Raw genomic sequence first — 22,943 nt, 5'->3', positions numbered from 1 at the left:
GCGGGTCTGGCGGAGCGCGGCGGCGCTCGGAGATCGCGAGGCGACCGGGAGCGGCTGGGCCCCCGGCGGCGCGCCCCTCGGCTGGGCCGGGAGCCGCGCCAGTCGGTGCCCCCAGCCGAGCGCGGTCCGCCTCCCTCCCAGCGATCAGCCGTCCGGAGTGTGACCAGAGGGCGTGCCGGATCCACCAGGGGCGCCGCCGCCTGCGTTCGCAGGCCGCGGGTGAAGAAGAAAGCACGGCCTCGCTCGGCCCGGAGCGAAGAGGTGACCCGGAGCGAAGAGGTGACCCGGAGCGAAGAGGGGTCCCGGAGCGAAGAGGCGGTCGGAAGCGAAGAGGTGGCCCTAAGTGAAGAGGTGGCCCGGAGCGAGGAAATGGCGGCAGCCGGGCTCAGCGTAACCGTCACCCACAGTGAGCGCGGGCTGCGAAAAGTCTGGCGGGGGTCTGTGGGTTTGGCCACGTGCCCTCCCGAAGCGTGTGTCCGTGTGTTCTTCTGGCGTCCGGAAGCGTGGGATCTGGTTTGTGTCCGTGGGGCCGGCTTTTGTACGGATCTTCTGTTCAGCACACCTTTGCATGTGGCTGGTGTGTTTTGTCTCAGGCCATTTGTTAGATCCTCGATGTCCGTGCTTCACATCGTGGTCCTGGTTGTATGTGTTAGTGTGTGCCTGCGTAGTTATTGTGGGTCTTTGTGCCTGGCTCTTTTTAGCCATGTTGTGTATGACTGTTGTGTGTCTGGACACCTACGTGTGTGCGAGAGTCTGAACTCTTGTCTGCTTTTTGAGTGAGCCCTGGGTTCAAGCGTACACTCTGGGCACCCTTTGGGTCTGCCTACTTTTGGAGTTGACACAGAACTAGACAAAGTTCTGTGTCGAGTTCTCCAGATAGCTGAGTCCATGAGGTTTCCTCAGGACCAATTAGGGGAGACCCCAGGGCCTCGGAATCTGGTGACCAGGATTCTAGATAATTCAGGTTTAAGTGACCTTGGGATGTCTCCTTTCTAGGCAGCTGCTTTCTACTTCACATAGAAGCAGAGTTGGTAACACCTGTCCCACTCACTACATGTGGCTGTTGAGTAGGCTTAAGGCTTGGCATGATGCACCGGCACAGGCTACCTCCTTATTGTCCACATACCCAGAAAAGAATTAGCACCTCTGCTTCGAAAAGGAATTTCTGCTGTTTGAGTTTATTCATTTGTCTATTCACTGGGCACCAACCATGTATGTGCCGAGGTGTCCCCAGTGGGAGAGACCTGGAGGAAAAACATTTCCTTGCCCATTACAGCAAAGGAGACAAAAATAGTACCTTGCCCAGTACAACACAGAGTAGAGGACAGTCAGGCCACAGGATGCAGATGGCTTGTGAAGAAAGGCACGGACTTTGAAATCAGATAGATCTGAGGTCAAGTTCTAATTCTAGAGTTGGGTCTCATTAGGCAGGTCTTAATTGGACTGAACTCATAGTTTGCTTATCTGTGAAATGGGGAATAATAGGTAGTACCTACTTCATGGGGTTGTTCTGAGAATTAAATAAGATCATGCAGGAAATGAGCCTAGTCAACCCCTTATGCATGTTAAGTGCTTAAAATGTTAGCTGATATCACTGATATTGTTAGTTACTATAATAAAGGAAACAAAAATCCTTGAGCAGGCCTTGAAGGCTGGGTAAATAAAGTGTCAGCCTATATTGGTTTGTGTGAAAGAGTTTTCTTCAACACTTTTCTCTCTCCCCAGGCAATGAGAAGCACGATCTTCAAGTTATCCCGCAAGAAGGCTGTAGTGAACCAATTGTCCAAGACCTGGCCCAGGTTGTTGAAGAGGCCACAGGGGTCCCGCTGCCTTTTCAGAAACTCATATTTAAGGGTAGGTATTTCTCTTCCAGCTTTGAGCCCTCATTGCTAAAAGGCCTATTTAAAACCGCTTAACTTTAATAATAGAAACTCTCAGTTTCGAAACTAGGACAATTCTTATTTGCTTGTTAATTTATTCATCACTTCAACAAATATGTATTGAGGACCTACTATGCACTGGACACTTGCAAACATTTAAACAGGTATTAGAGTTGAAGTCACACGAAGGTGACAGAAATATTACCATTTTTGATGAAGCATATGGGCAGTCTTCCCTGGCCAAGTTAGATCCTCTTCCCATTGTGTTCAGATGGCACTCCCTACCACTTTTGCATAACTTGTACTGAAATTCCTATTAAATAATTGTCTTCATAGTCACTGAACATCTGATTTCTCTAATACAATAACAAACTCCACAAGGGCAGAGATGCTGCTATGTGTCCAATGCTTGGCATAGTGCTGGCACAGAGAAGGTATTGAACAAACTTACCAGGGCCTGGATGTGGCAGGCCCAGTGGATGATGCTGATTTCTGTCAGGACACACCCACTCCCATCCCCATTCTCTGGTCTTCCCATTCCCATGGGAACCCATTATTCTGGTATCTGATGAGGCTAAATGTATCCCATTTGGTGCCAGTCATAAAAAATTTAGTGATGGGAAGCATTTATATTTGTACTTCATAGTACAGCTCCTTGTCTTTTCTTTTTAAAAACGTTTCATTTTAGAATTATAAAGGCAATAGAAATCCATGTTTGAAAATAGAGGAAAGCACAAAAAAGAAAATGTTCTCCTGGATAAAACCCCTCATAACAATTCAATATATTTCCGTCCAGCCTCTTTTTGTTTGTTTGTCCTGGCATCCCAAAGTGTGGGTTCTCATTTGTGGCTTTTTTTTTTAGTTGACAAAACTAGGATCATTTCTAGTGATCTTCTTATAACACTGGGTCATCAACATGTATTATGGCATTGAAGTTTCCTGAAAAAAATGAGCTTTGATGCCTACAAAGTCTTCTGTTGTACTGATGTATAGTTAATCAGTCCCCTATTCCTGAATTTTGGGCTCTTTCCAGTTTCTCATTATTATGAATAATAGTTATTGTATAACAGTTATTGTGCAGGCACATGTCCAGTTATGTGTTAGGGTAAATATCTAAAATGAAGTTACTGGGTCAAGAAACCTTCTAAAAAGCTTATACCAATTCATCCTCTTCTTATTAGTGAACACACTACTTCCTGTACCCTTGCTGAAATCTGTTTTCACTGTTGTGCAATTGTTGCAACCTGACATCACTTTCTTCTTTGTTCAGGAAAATCTCTGAAAGAAATGGAGACGCCATTGTCAGCACTTGGAATACAAAATGGTTGCCGGGTCATGTTAATTGGGAAAAAGGTAAGTTGCTTTTTCCACCAGAATACCTCAGAATCAAATGACGAAGGTCTTTTATGCATGTTTCTGTTTAGAAGGCCAAGTCGGGGAGCCAAGGTTGGCACTGGTGAAGTAGCGCTCTCTAAACAAATGTAGTCTCTTTGTTCCCTGGAGTCACCAGTTCTCACACCCTCCAGCTCCTGTTGTTTAGGGCTTTCACTCTGGGAATTAGGAGTGGTTATGCTGCCTCAGTAATGTGGCTTTTGTGTTGGTGGTGGAATCAGTCTGGTTAAAATAGTGCCTGAGGCAGTCCCTACTCACTTGGAGGGGGATTTGCAAGAGAGCGTTTTTGTTAGAATAAACCTGTAGATTTTAAAAATAAGTACTCTGCAAACTTCAGGAGCCTCTCTTCCTTTAACCATTCTTTTTACCAAAATCTCACATAAGGATAAACCCTCTTTGGCTGGAAAGAAAGGTTCAGACTAAAGAGGTGATGGAGAAAAAGCCAGTTGGTGAGAAAAGTAGGCCCTGGGGTGATGAGAGAGGGCCATAGCCAGCCCTGCATTGTGACACAGTGGAATTGTTGGTCCTGTGAAGTTCCCTTACTTCGAGTGAGGTGGCTGATTCAGAGCGGAGAGAGGGCAGAGATTAGCAAAGTGGAGGCACGGAAAGTCTACTCCAGACTTGGAACTGCCAGGAGACTGGCACTCAGGATTTGGCCACAAAGAAGAATGTGAACAATTTAGGGTAGTGTAAAAGCAGGAAGCTGCTGGCTACCAATTAAGGTGAGAGAAGGGGAAATAATCTAGAGATTTCTTGCTCAAGGGTCAGGGAGAATGGTGATGGGCAATGAGCAGAACCCAAGAGTTGAGTTTGAAGAAGCTTTAGGACCCTCAGTTGGAGCTGTCCTGGAGTATGTGGAGCCAAGTCCAATTTAAGTCTCTTCTACCTATTTTGGGCTGTGTAACCTTAAGTTACTTTACAGTAACCTCAATTTCATCATCTGAAACAGTACCTCCTTCACTGGATTGTGGTAAGGCTTAAACAGTAATACAGGTGAAGTGCTTAGGATGAAACCTGGCATACAGGGGATGCTCAGTAAAAGTATTCATCATCATCATCATATTGAATGAGAGAGCTCAGGAATTCCATTTAAAGGAAGGGTAGAATTCCACCTGTCTCACCGTTCTGGACTCCTCACAGGCATTCACTGTAACTTGTTAACACTCCAGGCTTCAGTCTGGAATCTGTTGGTAATGAGCCCCAGGCTGAGGTTGAATCTGGCACATGGATCAGCTTTGTTCTCTGAACCCAAGCCGTCAGGGCTCTCTTGCCAGAATGTGTACCTGATACCTTCTCTCTATCTAGTCTAGAGTCTTTGTAGATAGAAAACCTTCATGTATAAGCCTCCAGCTTGCCTTCTAAGAAGCAACAGAGTTAAGACGATTTTTTCTAGGTCAGTGGTTTAACCCAATTGTGGTCAGATTTTTTTTTCCTGACAGAAAAAAAATTCTTGACTTCATTTTATTCTTAAACATTTTAGAACAGTCCAGAGGAAGAAGTTGAAATAAAGAAGTTGAAAGATTTGGAGAAGTCTGTGGAGAAGATAGCTGACCAACTGGAAGAGTTGAGTAAAGAGCTTACTGGAATCCAGCAGGTAACCCTCTCCGTGGACTTTGTCGTTCTGCCTTCTATGAGAATTCTCTGGAGATACAAATATGTGGTTACAAGGGCGGACTTTGTTGTCAGACTCCCTGGGTTCAGACCCTGGCTCTATCCTTTCTGTTACTGTGGGCAAGTTTGCCTTTGTCTCAGGTTCCTCATCTGTAAAAAGGGAGTAATGATGGTACCTCCCTCTTAGGGCTGTTGTGGGGATTAAATTACATAATTTGAGCCTGACATATACTAAGTGCTTTGTAAGTGTTATCAACACTGTTATTTCCAAACCCCAGCCAGCATCCATTTGTGCTCCTAGGAGAACACCTGCTGTGCTAGGATCATGTGTCTAAAATAGAATAAGTAGCTTCTCTCAGTCTAGTCAGCTATAATGTATTTGGCAAGGCAAAGAACATTGTGTGGATTCATAGAAGGTCCAAGTTGACCATGATCTTGGGGTGGGCATAGGGGTCATCCTATTCAATTCCTTATAGTATTAGAGGTGGAGTACTGAAACCAAATAAGGATGAGACACAGCCCCAAAGCACATACTTATTTATGATCCCTTCATTTTATAACATTTATAGATGTATGTTTGTGTTTTAATTACAAAAGTAATACATGCTGATTGTACATAGCTTTTAAGAAAACATGGGCACTAATATGAAAAATAATAATTACCTGTAAGACCCCCAACTCAAAGATAATCATTACTAAAAACTGGAATCTATTTTTTCATCTTAAAAAAATTGGTATAATGTTAGGTACACTTTGTTTGTAAATTGTTCCTTTATTGGTTTAAAAAATTGAACATTTTCCCATGTCATTAAAAATGATCATATGTAACCAAATCACTTTGCTGTATACCTGAAACGAACACAGTATTGTAAATCAACTATACCTAAATAAAGAAAAAATGTTTTGACTGGAAAAAAAAAGGTCATACTTTTCAAAACTTCCATAGTATTTATTTCATCATATGAATGGATCATGGTTTACCTAACCAATTCTCTATTATTCATCACCTAATGTTATTTTACCATTATGTATAGTGCTTCCTTTTTTTTTTAACATCTTTATTGGAGTATAATTGCTTTACAGTGGTGTGCTAGTTTCTGCTTTATAACAAAGTGAATAAGCTATACATATACCCATATCCCCGTATCTCCTCCCTCCTCTGTCTCCCTCCCACCTTCCCTACCCCACCCCTCTGGGTGGTCACAAAGCACCGAGCTGATCTCCCTGTGCTATGCGGCTGCTTCCCACTAGCTATCTATTTTACATTTGGTAGTATATATAAGTCCATGCCACTTCGTCCCAGCTTAACCTTCCCCTTCCCCATGTCCTCAAGTCCATTCTCTACATCTGCATCTTTATTCCTGTCCTGCCCCTAGGTTCTTCAGAGCCATCTTTTTTTTTTTTTTAGATTCCATATATGTATATGTTTTAGCATATGGTATTTCTTTTTCTCATTCTGACTTCACTCTGTATGACAGACTCTAGGTCCATCCAACTCACTACAAATAACTCGATTTATTTACTTTTTATGGCTGAGTAATATTCCATTGTATATATGTGCCACATCTTCTTTATCCATTCATCTGTCGATGGACACTTAGGTTGCTTCCATGTCCTGGCTATTGTACATAGAGCTGCAGTAAATATTGTGGTATATGACTCTTTTTGAATTCTGGTTTTCTCAGGGTACATGCCCAGTAGTGGGATTACTGGCTCCTATGGTAGTTCTATTTTTAGTTTTTTAAGGAACCTCCATACTGTTCTCCATAGTGGCTCTATCAATTTACCTTCCCACCAACAGTGCAAGAGGGTTCCCTTTTCTCCACACCCTCTCCAGCATTTATTGTTTGTAGATTTTTTTTTTTTTTTTTTTGCGGTACGCGGGCCTCTCACTGTTGTGGCCTCTCCCGTTGCGGAGCACAGGCTCTGGACACGCAGGCTTAGCGGCCATGGCTCACTGGCCCAGCCACTCCGCAGCATGTGGGATCTTCCCGGACCAGGTCACGAACCCGCGTCCCCTGCATCGGCAGGTGGCCTCTCAACCACTGCACCACCAGGGATGCCCCCTCATTGTAGCTTTGATTTGCATTTCTCTAATGATTAGTGATGTTGAGCATCCTTTCATGTGTTTGTTGGCAATCTGTATATCTTCTTTGGAGAAATGTCTATTTAGGTCTTCTGCCCATTTTTGGGTTGGGTTGTTTGTTTTTTTGATATTGAGCTACATGAGCTGCTTGTAAATTTTGGGGATCAATCCTTTGTCAGTTGCTTCATTTGCAAATATTTTCTCCCATTCTGAGGGTTGTCTTTTCGTCTTGTTTATGGTTTCCTTTGCTGTGCAAAAGCTTTTAAGTTTCACTAGGTCCCCTTTGTTTATTTTTGTTTTTATTTCCATTTCGCTAGGAGGTGGGTCAAAAAGGATCTTGCTGTGATTTATATCATAGAGTGTTCTGCCTATGTTTCCCTCTAAGAGTTTGATAGTGTCTGGCCTTACATTTAGGTCTTTAATCCATTTGAGTTTATTTTTGTGTATGGTGTTAGGGAGTGTTCTAATTTCATTCTTTTACATGTACCTGTCCGGTTTTCCCAGCACCACTTATCAAAGAGGCTGTCTTTTCTCCATTGTATATTCTTGCCTCCTTTATCAAAGATAAGGTAACCATACGTGCATGGGTTTATCTCTGTGCTTTCTATCCTGTTCCATTGATCTGTATTTCTGTTTTTGTGCCAGTACCATACTGTCTTGATTACTGTAGCTTTGTAGTATAGTCTGAAGTCCGGGAGCCTGATTCCTCCAGCTCCGTTTTTCTTTCTCAAGATTGCTTTGGCTATTCGGGGTCTTTTGTGTTTCCATACAAATTGTGAAACTTTTTGTTCTAGTTCTGTGAAAAGTGCCGTTGGTAGTTTGATAGGGATTGTGTTGAATCTGTAGATTGCTTTGGGTAGTATAGTCATTTTCACAATATTGATTCTTCCAATCCAAGAACATGGTGTATCTCTCCATCTCTTCGTATCATCTCTAATTTACTTCATCAGTGTCTTATAGTTTTCTGCATACAGGTCTTTTGTCTCCTTAGGTAGGTTTATTCTTAGGTATTTTATTCTTTTTGGTGCAATGGTAAATGGACGTTTTTCCTTAATTTCTCTTTCACATTTTTCATCATTAGTGTGTAGGAATGCAAGAGATTTCTGTGCATTAATTTTGTATCCTGCTACTTTACCAAATTCATTGATTATCTCTAGCAGTTTTCTGGTAGCATCTTTAGGATTTTCTACGTACGGTATCATGTCATCTCCAAACAGTGACAGCTTTACTTCTTCCTTTGCAATTTGGATTCCTTTTATTTCCTTTTCTTCTCTCATTACTGTGGCTAAAACTTCCAAAATTATGTTGAAGAAAGGTGGTGAGAGTGGGCAACCTTGTCTTGTTCCTGATCTTAGCGGAAATGGTTTCAGTTTTTCACCATTGAGAACGATGTTGGTTGTGGGTTTGTCATATATGGCCTTTATTATGTTGAGGTAAGTTCCCTCTATGCCTTCTTTCTGGAGGGTTTTTATCATAAATGGGTGTTGAAGTTTGTCAAAAGCTTTTTCTTCATCTATTGAGATGATCATATGGTTTTTATCCTTCAATTTGTTAATATGGTATATCACATTAATTGATTTGTGTATATTGAAGAATACTTGCATTCCTGGGATAAACCCCACTTGATCATGGTGTATGATCCTTTTCATGTGTTATTGGATTTTGTTTGCTAGTATTTTGTTGAGGATTTTTGCATCTATGTTCATCAGTGATATTGGCCTGTAGTTTTCTTTCTTTGTGACATCTTTGTCTCATTTTGGTATCAGGGTGATGGGGGCCTCATAGAATGAGTTTCGGAGTGTTCCTCCCTCTGCTATATTTTGGAAGAGTTTGAGAAGCACAGGTGTTAGCTTTTCTCTAAATGTTTGATAGAATTCACCTGTGAAGCCATCTGGTCCTGGGCTTTTGTTTGTTGGAAGATTTTTAATCACAGTCTCAATTTCAGTGCTTGTGAATGGTCTGTTTATATTTTCTATTTCTTCCTGGATCAGTCTCAGAAGGTTGTGCTTTTCTAAGAATTTGTCCATTTCTTCCAGCTTGTCCATTTTATTGGCATAGAGTTGCTTGTAGTAATCTCTCATGATCCTTTGTATTTCTGCAGTGTCAGTTGTTACTTCTCCCTTTTCATTTCTAATTCTATTGATTTGAGTGTTCTCCCTTTTGTTCTTGTTGAGTCTGGCTAATGGTTTTTCAATTTTGTTTATCTTCTCAAACAACCAGCTTTTAATTTTATTGATGTTTGCCATTGTTTCCTTCATTTCTTTTTCATTTATTTCTGTTGTGATCTTTATGATTTCTTTCCTTCTGCTAACTTTGGGAGTTTTTTCGTTCTTCTTTCTCTAATTACTTTAGGTGTAAGGTTAGGTTGTTTATTTGAGATGTTTCTTTTTTCTTGAGGTAGGATTGTATTGCTGTAAACTTCCCTCTTAGAACTGCTTTTGCTGCATTCCATAGGTTTGGGATAGTCGTGTTTTCATTGTCATTTGTTTCTAGGTATTTTTTGATTTCCTCTTTGATTTCTTCAGTGATCTCTTGGTTATTAAGTAGTGTATTGTTTAGTCTCCATATGCTTGTATTTTTTACAGATTTTTTTTCCTGTAATTGTTATCTAGTCTCATAGCTTTGTGGTTGGAAAAGACACTTGATATGATTTCAATTTTCTTAAATTTACCAAGGCTTGATTTGTGACCCAAGATATGATCTATCCTGGAGAATGTTCCATGAGCACTTGAGAAGAAAGTGTATTCTTTTGTTTTTGGATGGAATGTCCTATAAATATCAATTAAGTCCATCTTGTTTAATGTATCATCTAAAGCTTGTGTTTCCTTATTTGTTTTCTGTTTGGATGATCTGTCCATTTGTGTAAGTGTGGTGTTAAAGTCCCCTACTGTGATTGTGTTGCTGTCAATTTCCCCTTTTATGGCCGTTAGCATTTGCCTTATGTACTGAGGTGCTCCTATGTTGGGTGCATAAATATTTACAATTGTTATATCTTCTTCTTGGATTGATCCCTTGATCATTACGTAGTGTCCTTGTCTCTTCTAATAGTCTTTATTTTAACGTCTGTTTTATCTGATATGAGACTTGCTACTCCAGCTTTCTTTTGATTTTCATTTGCATGGAATATCATTTTCCATCCCCTCACTTTCAGTCTGTATGTGTCCCTAGGTCTGAAGTGGGTCTCTTGTAGACAGCATATATATGGGTCTTGTTTTTGTATCCATTCAGCCAGTCTGTGTCTTTTGGTTGGAGCATTTAATCCATTTACATTTAAGGTAATTATCGATATGTTTGTTCCTATTACCATTTTCTTAATTGTTTTGGGTTTGTTATTGTAGGTCTTCTCCTTCTCTTGTGTTTCCTGCTTAGAGAAGTTCCTTTAGCATTTGTTGTAAACCTGGTTTGGTGGTGCTGAATTCTCTTAGCTTTTGCTTGTCTGTAAAGGTTTTAATTTCTCCATCAAATCTGAATGAGATCCTTCCTGGGTAGACCAATCTTGGTTGTAGGTTTTTCCCTTTCATCACTTTAAATATGTCCTGCCATTCCCTTCTAGTTTGTAGAGTTTCTGCTGAAAGATCAGCTGTTAACCTTATGGGGATTCCCTTGTATGTTATTTGTTGTTTTTCCCTGCTTTTAATAGTTTTCCTTTGTGTTTAATTTTGGTAGTTTGATTAATGTGTGTCTTGGCATGTTTCTCCTTGGGTTTATTCTGTATGGGACTCTTTGCACTTCCTGGACTTGACTATTTCCTTTCCCGTATTAGGGAAGTTTTCAACTATAATCTCTTCAAATATTTTTTCAGTCCCTTTCTTTTTCTCTTCTTCTTCTGGGACCCCTATAATTCGAATGTTGGTGCGTTTTTTTTTTAATTAATTAATTTTTTTATGTTTGGCTGTGTTGTGTGTTCGTTGCTGTGCGCGGGCTTTCTCTAGTTGCTGCGAGCGGGAGCTACTCTTCGTTGCAGTGCGTAGGCTTCTTATGGCAGTGGCTTCTCTTGCTGCAGAGCACTGGCTCTAGGCGCACGGGCTTCAGTAGTTGTGGCACACAGGCTCAGCAGTCGTGGCTTGTGGGCTCTAGAGCACAGGCTCAGTAGTTGTGGCACACAGGCATAGTTGCTCCATGGCATGTGGGATCTTCCCCAACTAGGGCTCGAACCCATGACCCCTGCACTGGCAGGCAGATTCTTAACCACTGCGCCATCAGGGAAGCCCTGTTGGTGCATTTAATATTGTCCCAGAGGTCTCTAAGCCTGTCCTCAGTTCTTTTTTTTCCTTTCTTTTTTGTGGTACGCGGGCCCCTCTCACTGTTGTGGCCTCTCCCGTTGCGGAGCACACGCTCCGTTCGCGCAGGCTTAGCAGCCATGGCTCACAGGCCCAGCCGCTCCGTGGCATGTGGGGTCTTCCCAGACCGGGGCACGAACCAGTGCCCGCTGCATCGGCAGGCGGACTCTCAACCACTGTGCCACCAGGGAAGCCCTGTCCTCAATTCTTTTCATTCTTTTTTCTTTATTCTGCTCTGAGGTAGTTATTTCCACTATTTTATCTTCCAGGTCACTTATCCATTCTTCTGCCTCAGTTATTCTGCTATTGATTCCTTCTAGAGAATCTTAAATTTCATTTATTGTGTTGTTCATCATTGTTTGTTTGCTGTTTAGGTCTCCTAGTCCTTGTTAAACGTTTCTTGTATTTTCTCCATCCTATCCCCAAGATTTTGGATCATCTTTACTATCATTTCTCTGAATTCTTTTTCAGGTAGACTGCCTATTTCCTCTTCATTTGTTTGGTCTGATGGGTTTTTACCTTGCTTCTTCATCTGCTGTGTGTTTCTTTGTCTTCTCATTTTGCTTAACTTACTGTGTTTGGGGTCTCCTTTTCGCAGGCTTCAGGTTCATAGTTCCCACTGTTTTTGGTGTCTGCCCCCAGTGGCTAAGGTTGGTTCAGTGGGTTGTGTGGGCTTCCTGGTGGAGGGGACTAGTGCCTGTGTTCTAGTGGACGAGGCTGGATCTTGTCTTTCTGGTGGGCAAGACCGTGTTTTGGGGTGTCTGTGACCTTATTATGATTTTATGCAGACTCTCTGCTAATGGATGGGGTTGTGTTCCTGTCTTGCTAGTTGTTTGGCATAGGGTGTTCAGCACTGTAGCTTGCTGGTCATTGAGCGGAGCTGGGTCTTAGTGTTGAGATGGAGATCTCTGGGAAAGCTTTCACCATTTGATATTACAAGGAGCCGGGAGGTCTCTGGTGCACCAGTGTCCTGAACTTGGCTCTCCCACCTCAGAGGCAGAGGCCTGACACCCGACCGGAGCACCAAGACCCTGTCAGCCACATGGCTCAGAAGAAAAGGGAGAAAAAAAGAAAGAAAGGAAGGAAAGAAAAGAAAGTTATTAAAATAAAAAATAATTATTAAAAATTAAAAAGTAGTAAAAAAAAAAAAGAGAGAGAAGAAAGAAGGAAAGAAAGAAGAGAGCAACCAAACCAAAAAACAAATCCACCAGTGATAACAAGTGCTAAAAACTATACAAAAAAAAAAAATGGACAGCTAGAACCCTAGGACAAATGGTAAAAGCAAAGCTATACAGACAAAATCACACACAGAAGCATACACATACACACTCACAAAAAGAGAAAAAGGAAAAAAAAATGTATCTATATATTTTAAAAAAAGAAAAAAAAAAGGAAGAAGAAAGCAACCAAATCAATAAACAAATCTACCAATGATAATAAACTCTAAATACTAAACTAAGATAAACATAAAACCAGGAACAAATTAAATGCAGACAGCAAACCCCAAGTCTACAGTTGCTCCCAAAGTCGACCGCCTCAATTTTGGGATGATTCGTTATCTATTCAGGTATTCCACAGATGCAGGGTCATGAGGTTGATTGTGGAGATTTAGTCCACTGCTCCTGAGGCTGCTGGGAGAGATTTCCCTTTCTCTTCTTTGTTCGCACAGCTCCTGGGGTTCAGCTTTGGATTTGGCCCCGCCTCTGCGTGTAGGTCGCTGGAGGGCGTCTGTTCTTCGCTCAGACAGGACGGGGTTAAAGGAGAAGCTGATTAGTGGGCTCTGGCTCACTCAGGACGGGGGGAGGGAGGGGTACGGATGCGGGGCGAGCCTGCGGCGTCAGAGGCCAGAGTGATGTTGCACCAGCCTGAGGCGCGCTGTGCGTTCTCCCGGGGAAGTTGTCCCTGGATCCCGGGACCCTGGCAGTGGCGGGCGGCACAGGCTCCCCGGAAGGGAGGTGTGGATAGTGACCTGTGCTTGCACACAGGCTTCTTGGTGGCTGCAGCAGTAGCTTTAGCGTTTCATGCCCATCTCTGGGGTGCGCGCTGATAGCCGCGGCTCACGCCTGTCTCTGGAGCTCGTTTACGCGGTGCTCTGAATCCCCTCTCCTTGCGCACCCCCGAAACAACGGTCTCCTTACTCTTAGGCATGTCCAGACTTTTCCCGGACTCCCTCCCGGCTAGCTGGGGCGCACTAGCCCCCTTCAGGCTGTGTTCACGCAGCCAACCCCAGTCCTCTCCCTGGGATCTGACCTCCAAAGCCCAAGCCTCAGCTCCCAGCCTCCGCCCACCCTGGAGGGTGAGCAGACAAGCCTCTCGGGCTGGTGAGTGCTGGTCAGCACCGATCCTCTATGCAGAAATCTCTCCGCTTTGCCCTCTGCACCCCTGTTGCTGCGCTCTCCTCCGTGGCTCTGAAGCTTCCCCTCCCCACCATCCCCCATCTCCGCCAGTGAAGGGGCTTCCTAGTGTGTGGAAACCTTTCCTCCTTCACAGCTCCCTCCCACTGGTGCAGGTCCCGTCCCTATTCTTTTGTCTCTGTTTTTTCTTTTTTCTTTTGCCCTACCCAGGTACGTGGGGAGTTTCTTGCCTTTTGGGAAGTCTGAGGTCTTCTGCCGGCATTCAGTAGGTGTTCTGTAGGAGTTGTTCCACATGTAGATGTATTTCTGATGTATTTGTGATCTCCACGTCTTACTCCTCCGCCATCTTGAAGCCATAATGCTTCTTTGAACGTCCTCGGACATAAATCTTTTTTGACCATTTCCGATTTTTTTGGTAGGATAAATTCTTTAAGTTGGAATTGCCAGCTAATATATACTACATGTTGTCAAATCTGCATCTGTAGCCTATGGCTTTTATTTCCTCAGAGATACCTGCTGTCCACCTGTTGTCACCAGCTAACTGGTCATTAGGCCAAGCATTGTGAATAAACAGAGAGACAATTTAATAAAAATAATGTAAGTGCTGCCATTTGTTAGCATACATACATCTGTGTCAGGAATTCTATTAAAGGTCTACATTATTTCTCTTTATCCTCATGGTAACCCTCTGGGGTGTGGGTATCATGATCTCCATTTTAAAGACGAGAACACCGAGGCACAGATAGGTAAAGAACTTGCTCAAGGTCACAAGCCAGTACAGTGCAGTCAGAGTTGAAGCCCAGGCCTATCAAACTCTAAACCCTGTGCTCTTAATGTCTGCTTCTCGTGTGCAGGTATACACTAGTGACTGGGGGCTTCACCAGAGCCAGGCCTCCACAGGCATTTGTGACCCCAGTGGACCGTGTAAGATAGACCATGTAATGGCCTGCAGCCTACTACAGTGCTTGGAGTGGCCCAGGGCCAGCTTTTCTGTTTTTCCTAAGAGGTGAAGTTGCAGGCCTGAGGTCTGGCCCAGCCTGTTGGGGAATGTGGACTCAGGGTGTGGCTGCTTCATCAGTGCCTTGGCTTGGAGTTTTCCATCAGCCTCAAGGAACCTTTGCAATAATGCATCATTCCTCCACAGGGTTTTCTGGCCAAGGATTTGCAAGCTGAAGCTCTCTGCAAACTCGACAGGAGAGTAATAGCCACAGTCGGGCAGTTTATGAAGATCTTGGAAGAGATTGACACACTAGTAAGTAAATATTCAGCTGAGAAGAACTAGTTTCCTTTGACTATTTTTCAGTCAGTTTCACTCTTTCAGTATCGCACTCACTGCCTGAGGGTATTGAGCACCTATTGCGTACCAGACACTGCTAGGTCTTTGGTGAATACACAGAAAGGTAAGATGGTTCCTGATTTCTCCTGTCCCACCAACATAGGGCTTTTGTCATATTATTTATGTATTTATTTATTTATTTTGGCCACGGCATGTGGGATCTTAGTTCCCCGATCAGGGATTGAACCCATGCCCCTGCATTGGGAGTGCAGAATCTTAACCACTGGACTGCCAGGGAAGTCCCTGTTATTTTTATTTATGTATGCCAGTAGCATCTAATCCTCAGGAAGCTGGGATGGTCCATGATCTCATGGTTAGAGAAACAGAGGGCTTAACTTTCGTAACACATGTGTCTGACATTTCACTGAGCTCATTAACTGTACAGAATTCAGTCAGACCCAGCTCCTGTGAGGCTGTTGGGAATCATCGATGCCACGCTCCCTCTTAGAGATGACACAGTAATGATATCTCTAGCCTAAACTACTCTGCTTGGGATTCTTGGGGGGAGGTGGTAAAGAAGAAGCAAAAAAGCACTGTGCTTTTCCTGCCACCCTGAGCTCATGGTCCAGCCAGGGCACGGTATCCATGTACAGGAAACAGTGAGAGGACAAAGTCCATGTTATAGATCTATGGCCCCAACACCAAGAACAAAGGGAGCTTGTATAGGGGTGAGAGCCATGGGAAGGGCCATGTAGGGTACAGATCCAGGGAAGTGATTCCTGAAAATGCATGTCATTCACATTAGTGACCTGTGGCCTGTTCGGTATACTGTAGGTATTTCTGACGTGTTATGTCATTTTCACTGAGGATTATTTATACGTCAACTTATTCTTCCATAGGTTCTGCCAGAAAATTTCAAAGACAGTCGAATGAAAAGGAAGGGTTTGGTGAAAAAGATTCAGGTGAGTTGTGTGGTAGGGCATCACAAAGTGTAATGTGTTGGTGCATGTATCTGTTCAAAGTAGGGTAGAGTACAAGTGTGGTGTGGCCTCTCTTTGGTTGTTACATCTCAGCATGAACCCAGAACCTAAGAGAAGAGCTCCTTTCATGTCCCTGTAATTAAATTTGGATTTAAACTAATTGAGAAGGAAGATGGCTGGAGAGCAGATAGGGCTGACATGTTATACTGATCCGATGGACAGGACCCCCTGAAATCGTGCAGTTGCAGTGGCCTGGCTTCCTGTCCTCAGCACCGTTTGGGGGTTGTTGGCATAGAGCACTGTCAGAAGCCCTGGTCCTGTGCTTCCTCTACCTCCCCCTCCTTCCTCTGGAGTCCAGGCCATCTCCATCCCTGCACACCTGTTTCAGCCTGAGTCAGTCGCCCAGGGGTTCCCCAGAGTGGCTGGGCAAAGAGCCTTTTGCAGGTGGGGCTGGCAGGGGTGCCTGGCCCCGAGTGGGCCCTTACTGCTCTGCATTTACCTTGTAGGCGTTCCTAGCTGCATGTGATACAGTGGAGCAGAGCATCTGCCAGGAGATGGAGCGACTGCAGGCCACTAACTTGGCCTTGGCTGACTGAGGTGAGGTGGAGAAGGCTGCGCTGCCTTGAAGAACAGCTCCGCCAGCTCTGCACTCTCTGGAACAGAAGTTACGTGCTTTCCCCGGGGCTGCTGGGGACAACTGGCTGATTGAAAGTTTTCCTTCTCTTATACCTGCTCTCAGTGAACACTTGTCTGTGCAATCTTAGCGCACCTGTCAGTTTCTCATTCCGTCTGTGTATATCTGTGCTGTCCAGCAGCCCACCTTGTCTGGAGAGGGCCTCCTCTGCCCAAGTCTTCCCAGCTTTTTTGACCTTTGGATGCTTTCTTTGGGCTGGTGAGAGCTCTCATTTGTCCTGGGGTAGTTCTGGGTTTATCAGCTATCCTGTCTTCAGATACATGAGGCCTTTTTGCCCTTATGATCCCATAGTCCCATCTGTGTAAACCAGAATCACCAGGAGGCTACATCTGGTCAGGAATGTTAGGAATGCCTGAGAACAGGTGTTTGGCACACAGGTAGTCCAAGTATCTCTCATCGTGACCTAATTCTGGAACAGCTGGCTGGGTTGTGGGTTCATAGACCCTGTCTTCACCCCCCAATGACCCTGACCAGTCACAGGCCGTGAGGTCTCGGGGCCGCTCCTGGACTGGGGCCTGTGGTTGATCCATGGGCTTCCTTGTCCCCAAGCAGATCTCTAGGAGGTTACAGCCCAGAGTTGACTAAGTCTCTGCTCAAAACCGGGTCACAACCATGGCTTAGGAGGGGCAGAGAAGAGAGACAGAGTGAATAATAAAGCAGGCAGGTAGTGAGGGCCACCATAAACTTCTCAGGAGTTCCTTCAAAGGCATTTCTGTTAACCGTACCCTTCTGAGATCTACATGTCCTTCGAGTTCTTCGAGGCTGTTTTTGTCTGTTTTGTGGCCTTTTTCCCCTTCATTGTTATTTAAAAAATAAAACAGTTTATATATACGTCAGCAAGCAGAAGAGTGTTTAGACTTTCTTTTCCTTTTGGTAGATGAAGTATGGGAAGCAAAAGCCTTCTGAGGTTCTAGTCTAGTTATGTTATAAAGTTGAGAGTGGCCCTGTGTGCTGGAATGCTTAAACAGGTCAGCGGCCATCACCCCATTTTTTCACACAGTGCCCAGGAGACAGGCTTCCAACAGGCCACTCTGAGGTCAACCTTCTTTGGCAGAGAGGGAGTCTGTGAAGTCCCAGGCATTTAGGGCTGCATGGGTGGGACTAGGACAAGGTGGTGGTTAGGGGTGGACAAGTGGACGAGGCTTGGGGCCCGGCCCGTCCACCCCCAGCTTTAATCAGAGCAGTCCAGTATTTCTCTGTTTCTAGGTAGTAGCTGTGTGGCCTTGAGCCCCAGCACGTTCCTGTGTGCCAGATACCACTCTAAGTTCTTGAGGTGTATTGGTCATTTAATCCTTACACAATCTAGGAGGTAGACAGATACTATCCCTGTTTTATAGATGAGCTCAGGTAATTTGCTCACAATCACAGAGTAAGTGACAAAGCCAGGACACAAACTGGGTAGCTTGAGTCCGAGCCTAAGTCCTTAATCTCTGCCAGTTTGCCTCCCAACTAACATGGGGTTGCTCACACCCTCTCATTTTCTCTTTTTCTTCTATTTATCTCCCATGTTGGCCTCTGCAGCTCCCCTCTGGCCCTCTCCAGTTCATTCTCCACAGAGCAGCTGAGTGATCATGAAGTACACAAATTACCATGTCAGTCCCCTGCTTAAAAACCTCAGAGGCCAAGGTCCGTACCCTGCTCCCTTCTCATCTCGGGCCACTCTCCTGTTTGTTCTCTGCTGTCAGCCACTCTGGTCTAGTTCTGGCCTTCAGGTGCTCTGTGCCCTCTCCCGCCCTGGGGTCTTTGCAGACGCTGTTCCTCTGCTTGGACAGCTCCACGCCATCCTTCCCCTTCCCCTACCCCTGTGCTAGGCGACTCCTGTTCATGCTTCAGAACGTAAACGTCTCTTCATGGAGAAACCTCACCTACTACTGTCTGAGAACATCAAGCCTCCAGGTGATATCCTCTCACAGTTTGTCATGACTTTTTACGATAAACAGCGTTTATCATGGTCTATGATGATTTATTTATGGGATTATTTGATTAATATTTGCCTTTATGCTAGACTGTGAGTTCCTTGGGTTAAGGAGCTTCTTTGTCTTGTTAACAGTGTATTTCAAGCAGATTGTCTGGTTTATATTAGATGCTCAATAAATATTTGGAGAATGAACGAATGTTGACCGCACACATTAATAGTGAAATTTCCACTGCTGCACTCACCCACTGAAGCTCCGTCAGCACTGGGATTTATAGCATCTGCTAGCCACTGTCTTATTTAAGGGTGGGCTGCCCAGCACATGTGCAGGGTAGTAACACGGCCCACTCACATAGATCTGCACATCTACAGGGCATCTCTGCCTATGAACAGGGAAAGAGTACACCTCAGTTGCCCACTTGCGCATAACATGATCAGTCCTGCCGCAGGGGAACAAATGGGGCTCTGTGATCCCACAAACATCCTTCAGCCTCACAGAGTTGGAAGAATTCTCCCACACATTTTCTGTTCAGTCAATTATTTCTGCTTATCCTTCGAGGCACAGCTTAAAGTTTATCCCCTCAGGCTTCCCTGGTGGCGCAGTGGTTGAGAGTCCGCCTGCCGATGCAGGGGATGTAGGTTTGTGCCCCGGTCCGGGAAGATCCCACATGCCGCAGAGCGGCTGGGCCTGTGAGCCATGGCCGCTGAGCCTGCGTGTCCGGAGCCTGTGCTCTGCAATGGGAGAGGCCACAACAGTGAGAGGCCCGCGTACCGCAAAAAAAAAAAAAAAAAAAAATTTTATCCCCTCTGAGAAGCCCTTCTTCATCTGGTAGTCAGGACTCTTAGTTGAAAACACCACAAACCTATTCCAGAGAGATTGTTGAAATAGAAAATTTGTTGGTAGGATGTTATCTCATGTAACTTTGGGAAGTTCAAGGGCAGTTGGGCTCCAGGAACACAAATGCTGCCTGAAATTTCTGTCTGTATCTCATTGCATGTCACTACCAGAGAGGAACTGCCTCTGTTTCCTTCTTTCTTTTTTCTTCTCTTTCTTTCTTTCTCTCTCCCTCTCCCTATCCCCCTCCTCCTCCCCCTCCCCCCTCCCCCTCCCCCCTCCCCCTCCCCCCTCCCCCTCCCCCCTCCCCCTCCCCCCTCCCCCTCTCCCCCTCCCCCTCCCCCTCTCCCCCTCCCCCTCCCCCTCTCCCTCTCTTTCTTTCTTTCTTTCTTTCTTTCTTTCTTTCTTTCTTTCTTTCTTTCTTTCTTTCTTTCTTTCTTTCTTATCTTTATTGGAGTATAATTGTTTTACATTGGTGTGCGTTTTCTTATTTCTGATTTGAAAAATCTGGAGAATAATCTTCTGGCCAATCAGCAGTGGCCATGCCAGCAGGGTCACATGCCATAGACAGGCCTTTGGGGCCCACACTTACATTTCAGGGTGCTTCCCAGAGACAGGGCCACAGTTTCCATATCTGTAAAGTAGGGAATTAGGTCTTTCTTTCTGTGTGGTGTTCTGGCACATTGCTCAGGCTTAACCTTTGTGATTCCTCATCATGTGAGTGGAAGCCTGGGAGGGGAGGGTCACTGAGGAGAAGCTTGGCTGAGCTCTGCCACTTGGGTCTAAGAGGGGCTTCCCACTTAGGGCAGAGACTTAGATGTCACCAATATCCACTCTTCCTACACTAAGTGAACTACTAATTTGCAGCTTAATACGTGGCCAACCAGATAAAATAATATTTCCCAGTCTTTTTGCACTAGCATGGCCAAGAGACTACATTTTAGCCAATGGGTTGTGTGTACATCTTAGGGAAGCATCGTCAGATGCAGTAGAGTGCCCCTTCCCCGTCTCTGTGGGCTGAGTGTAGACATGATGGTTGGAACTGAAGCGGCTATTCGGACATTGGGGTGGAAACTGATAAGGATAGCAGAGTATAATATAAAAGGAACATGAAGTTAGCATACTACATAGGTCTGTGTGTGAGAGAAATTAACTTCTATCTGTTTAAGCCACTGTTATTTTGGCTTTTTGGTCTCTCACAGCCAGACTTAATCCTATACCAACCCTATGCAGGTGGGAAACAAGTTTCTATTGTCAATAGCCATAGAAGCGCCTTACAGGTGACCTCTCAGTCCCTGCTACCTGCAGACCTATCAGCAACAATTCCTGCCCAGGTTCCCATTTCAGTGGTCCAGGGAATGCTGGTTCCTGTCCTCCTAGCCCCCACTTTCCTCCCAGTGTGTGTTTTCCCACCGAGCATTTCCTGCTCCAGCTGCCTGCCCTGGAGCAGGAATCTGAGTCTGTGTGACCCTGCTGCCGCCTGCCAGGCCCCTCTCCACACTCTTCTGCCCACCACCTCCACCACTACCAAAAGGCTCCTCCTGTAAGCTTTGGCCAAGAGCGGGTATCTGACATATACCACAGGCTGGGATCTCTGTCTATGGTGGGATTTCCCAATGCTACGTGTCCCTGTGGGCCATTGTGTGAGTGCCTGTGAGCTGTGTGTGTCCAATGTCAACATATTTAACAACCAGTCAGAATGGACGTTGACCAAAAGAGAAGAGCAGGGTCTGGACATGATCCTGCTATGGTGGCCAGGGTGCAGGGGGACACTTAAGGGCTTGGGGCAGCACCTGTTGTCAACAATTATAGACCTGGTTCAGTATTGTAATAAGCAGTCAGATGTATGATGAATACCACCTGAATATCAGCCATGATAGTGTTGACATGTGGCGGGGGCGGTCTGTGTGTGTGTGTGTGTGAGTGAGATTTGGGGTGCTGGTACAGCCCAGGGAGAAAACTATGAGGGGTGTGGGACCCTCCCAAAGGCTGTTCGAGGCTGGGCCTTGCAGTGGCAGAGGGTACAGATTTCACTTAGGTTCTTGACCTCAGTGACAGGCCAGGCTGGGGCACACAGGAGCACTGCATAGAGCCCTGGGGACAGGGACTGACTCTCAGAGTCGTGACCCCCTCGAGAAGGCAGAAGATGCCTGGGACCTCTAGGGGAACATGTGACAGGGTTGAGGAGCATCAGAGTGATGGAGAGGACATCAGATTCAGAGTAGGGAGGACAGCAAAATTCCCCCCTATGCCAGCCTCCTCCCCAGGATCCCCACAGACACTGACCTGCTTGGCCAGGTTGTGCTGAATCTTTTATTTCATGTCACATCCTCTCCATGCCCACCACGGTTCTCCAGCCTGAAGCTTCATGGCTCAAGGGGCTCCTGTGGGGTTAGCATTTGCCATTGTTCATGATCTGGATGTCCTGTCTTTTTTCTAGGATCACAGCAGACAAGGATGAGGCCACCTCCTCAGGAACCGTAATGTACCCTTCAGGAACCCTGGCCCAGTCCAGACCCCCTGCTGAGCTCTGCCCACCCACCCAGTGTACAGTGCGGGGGAGGTCCCAGGGCTCCCTGGGCATATCCTTCTACAGCTTTTCCCTCTGTACACCCTCCCCTGGGGCGGTTTCAGCTTCCTGGGCTTTCAACCACCTCTGCATGCTGTTGGCCACAAATCTGTCTCTGGCCTGGACCTCTGTCTTAGACTCCAGGCCTGTTCATGTGATTGTCCATTGTACATCGCCGCTGGGTTGTCCCAGAGGCTCCACTGTCCACGAACATCATCACCTCACAAACCTGCCACGCACACCCTGCCCCCTGCCACATGACACCACCAGCCACCCAAGCCTACAAGTTAGAAACCAGCATGTTGCTCTTGCTTCCTTCCTGCCTGTCAACCCCTCACATCCAATCTCACAGCTTGTCGATTCTACTCCCAATGTAACCATGAGCCTTTAATTATCATGATTGCTTTCCAAGTTAGGACACTCTCCATCTGTCTAGAGTATTGCAGCTTCCAAAGACTTTCTTCTCTTCTGTGTTCTCACTTAGCTCTGGCCGGCTCAAGGTCTTATGAATGAAGAAATGAGACCAAATAGGAGATCCGATGTACCAAGGTCATGTTCCAGCCCTGCTTGCTCTAGACTCATTTCTTGCCTCTCCCCCATTCTCCTTTAAATGAGAATGTCCTCCACCATACCCACCTTCTTATATTTCCTCAAATATAAACTTTCTTTCCCTTCTAGATCTTTCCAAACTCATTTCTCTACTTGGAATTACCGTCCCTTGTTTCTTCTTTTTCCTACCTAGTTTCTACTTATCCCTCAGGGCTGAGCTGAGGTGTCGCCTCCCCTGGGAAGTCTTCCCTGCCTTGTCCTTGCCTGGTACCCACAGTACCCTGTGCGCCCCCATCTGGGCCTTTAGCATTCTGTGCTGCTGTTGGCTGACCTTCAGCTTGGCTTCCCCCTTAGACTGACTGTTTGCCCCAGGAGCCGGTAATGCTGTCTAGCTTATTATGCCCTGTTGTATCCCCAGTGCCCGGCACACAGTAGGTGTTCAATAAATAATTGTTGACTGGAGGAATAAATGAACAAATAAGGTCACCTAGTCAGTCGGGGGCAGAACAAGGAAAAGAGCCC

General features: G+C 45.4%; 1 protein-coding gene across 3 annotated transcripts; it reads left to right on the top strand.

Annotated features, from left to right (window-relative positions):
- Positions 1-235: 235 nt before the first annotated feature.
- On the top strand, positions 236-22,878 carry BAG1 (BAG cochaperone 1). Of its 3 annotated transcripts, XM_082656066.1 has the most exons (9): positions 236-406; positions 1,726-1,854; positions 3,151-3,233; positions 4,753-4,866; positions 14,748-14,855; positions 15,779-15,841; positions 16,366-16,456; positions 21,744-21,783; positions 22,357-22,878. In XM_082656066.1, the coding sequence occupies exons 1-7, from the start codon at positions 370-372 to the stop codon at positions 16,453-16,455; spliced, it is 624 nt and encodes a 207-aa protein (XP_082512192.1). In that variant the 5' UTR covers positions 236-369; the 3' UTR covers position 16,456; positions 21,744-21,783; positions 22,357-22,878. The 3 variants fall into 3 exon arrangements, with proteins under 3 accessions (XP_082512192.1, XP_082512191.1, XP_082512190.1); XM_082656065.1 differs by having other exon boundaries at positions 21,744-22,878; XM_082656064.1 differs by lacking the exons at positions 21,744-21,783; positions 22,357-22,878 and having other exon boundaries at positions 16,366-18,663.
- Positions 22,879-22,943: the final 65 nt, after the last annotated feature.

The sequence above is a fragment of the Grampus griseus genome, assembly GCF_964374135.1.
Source record: "Grampus griseus genome assembly, chromosome: 6".
NCBI classification, from domain to species: domain Eukaryota; kingdom Metazoa; phylum Chordata; class Mammalia; order Artiodactyla; family Delphinidae; genus Grampus; species Grampus griseus.
This window is presented reverse-complemented; position numbering and strand designations above follow the sequence as displayed.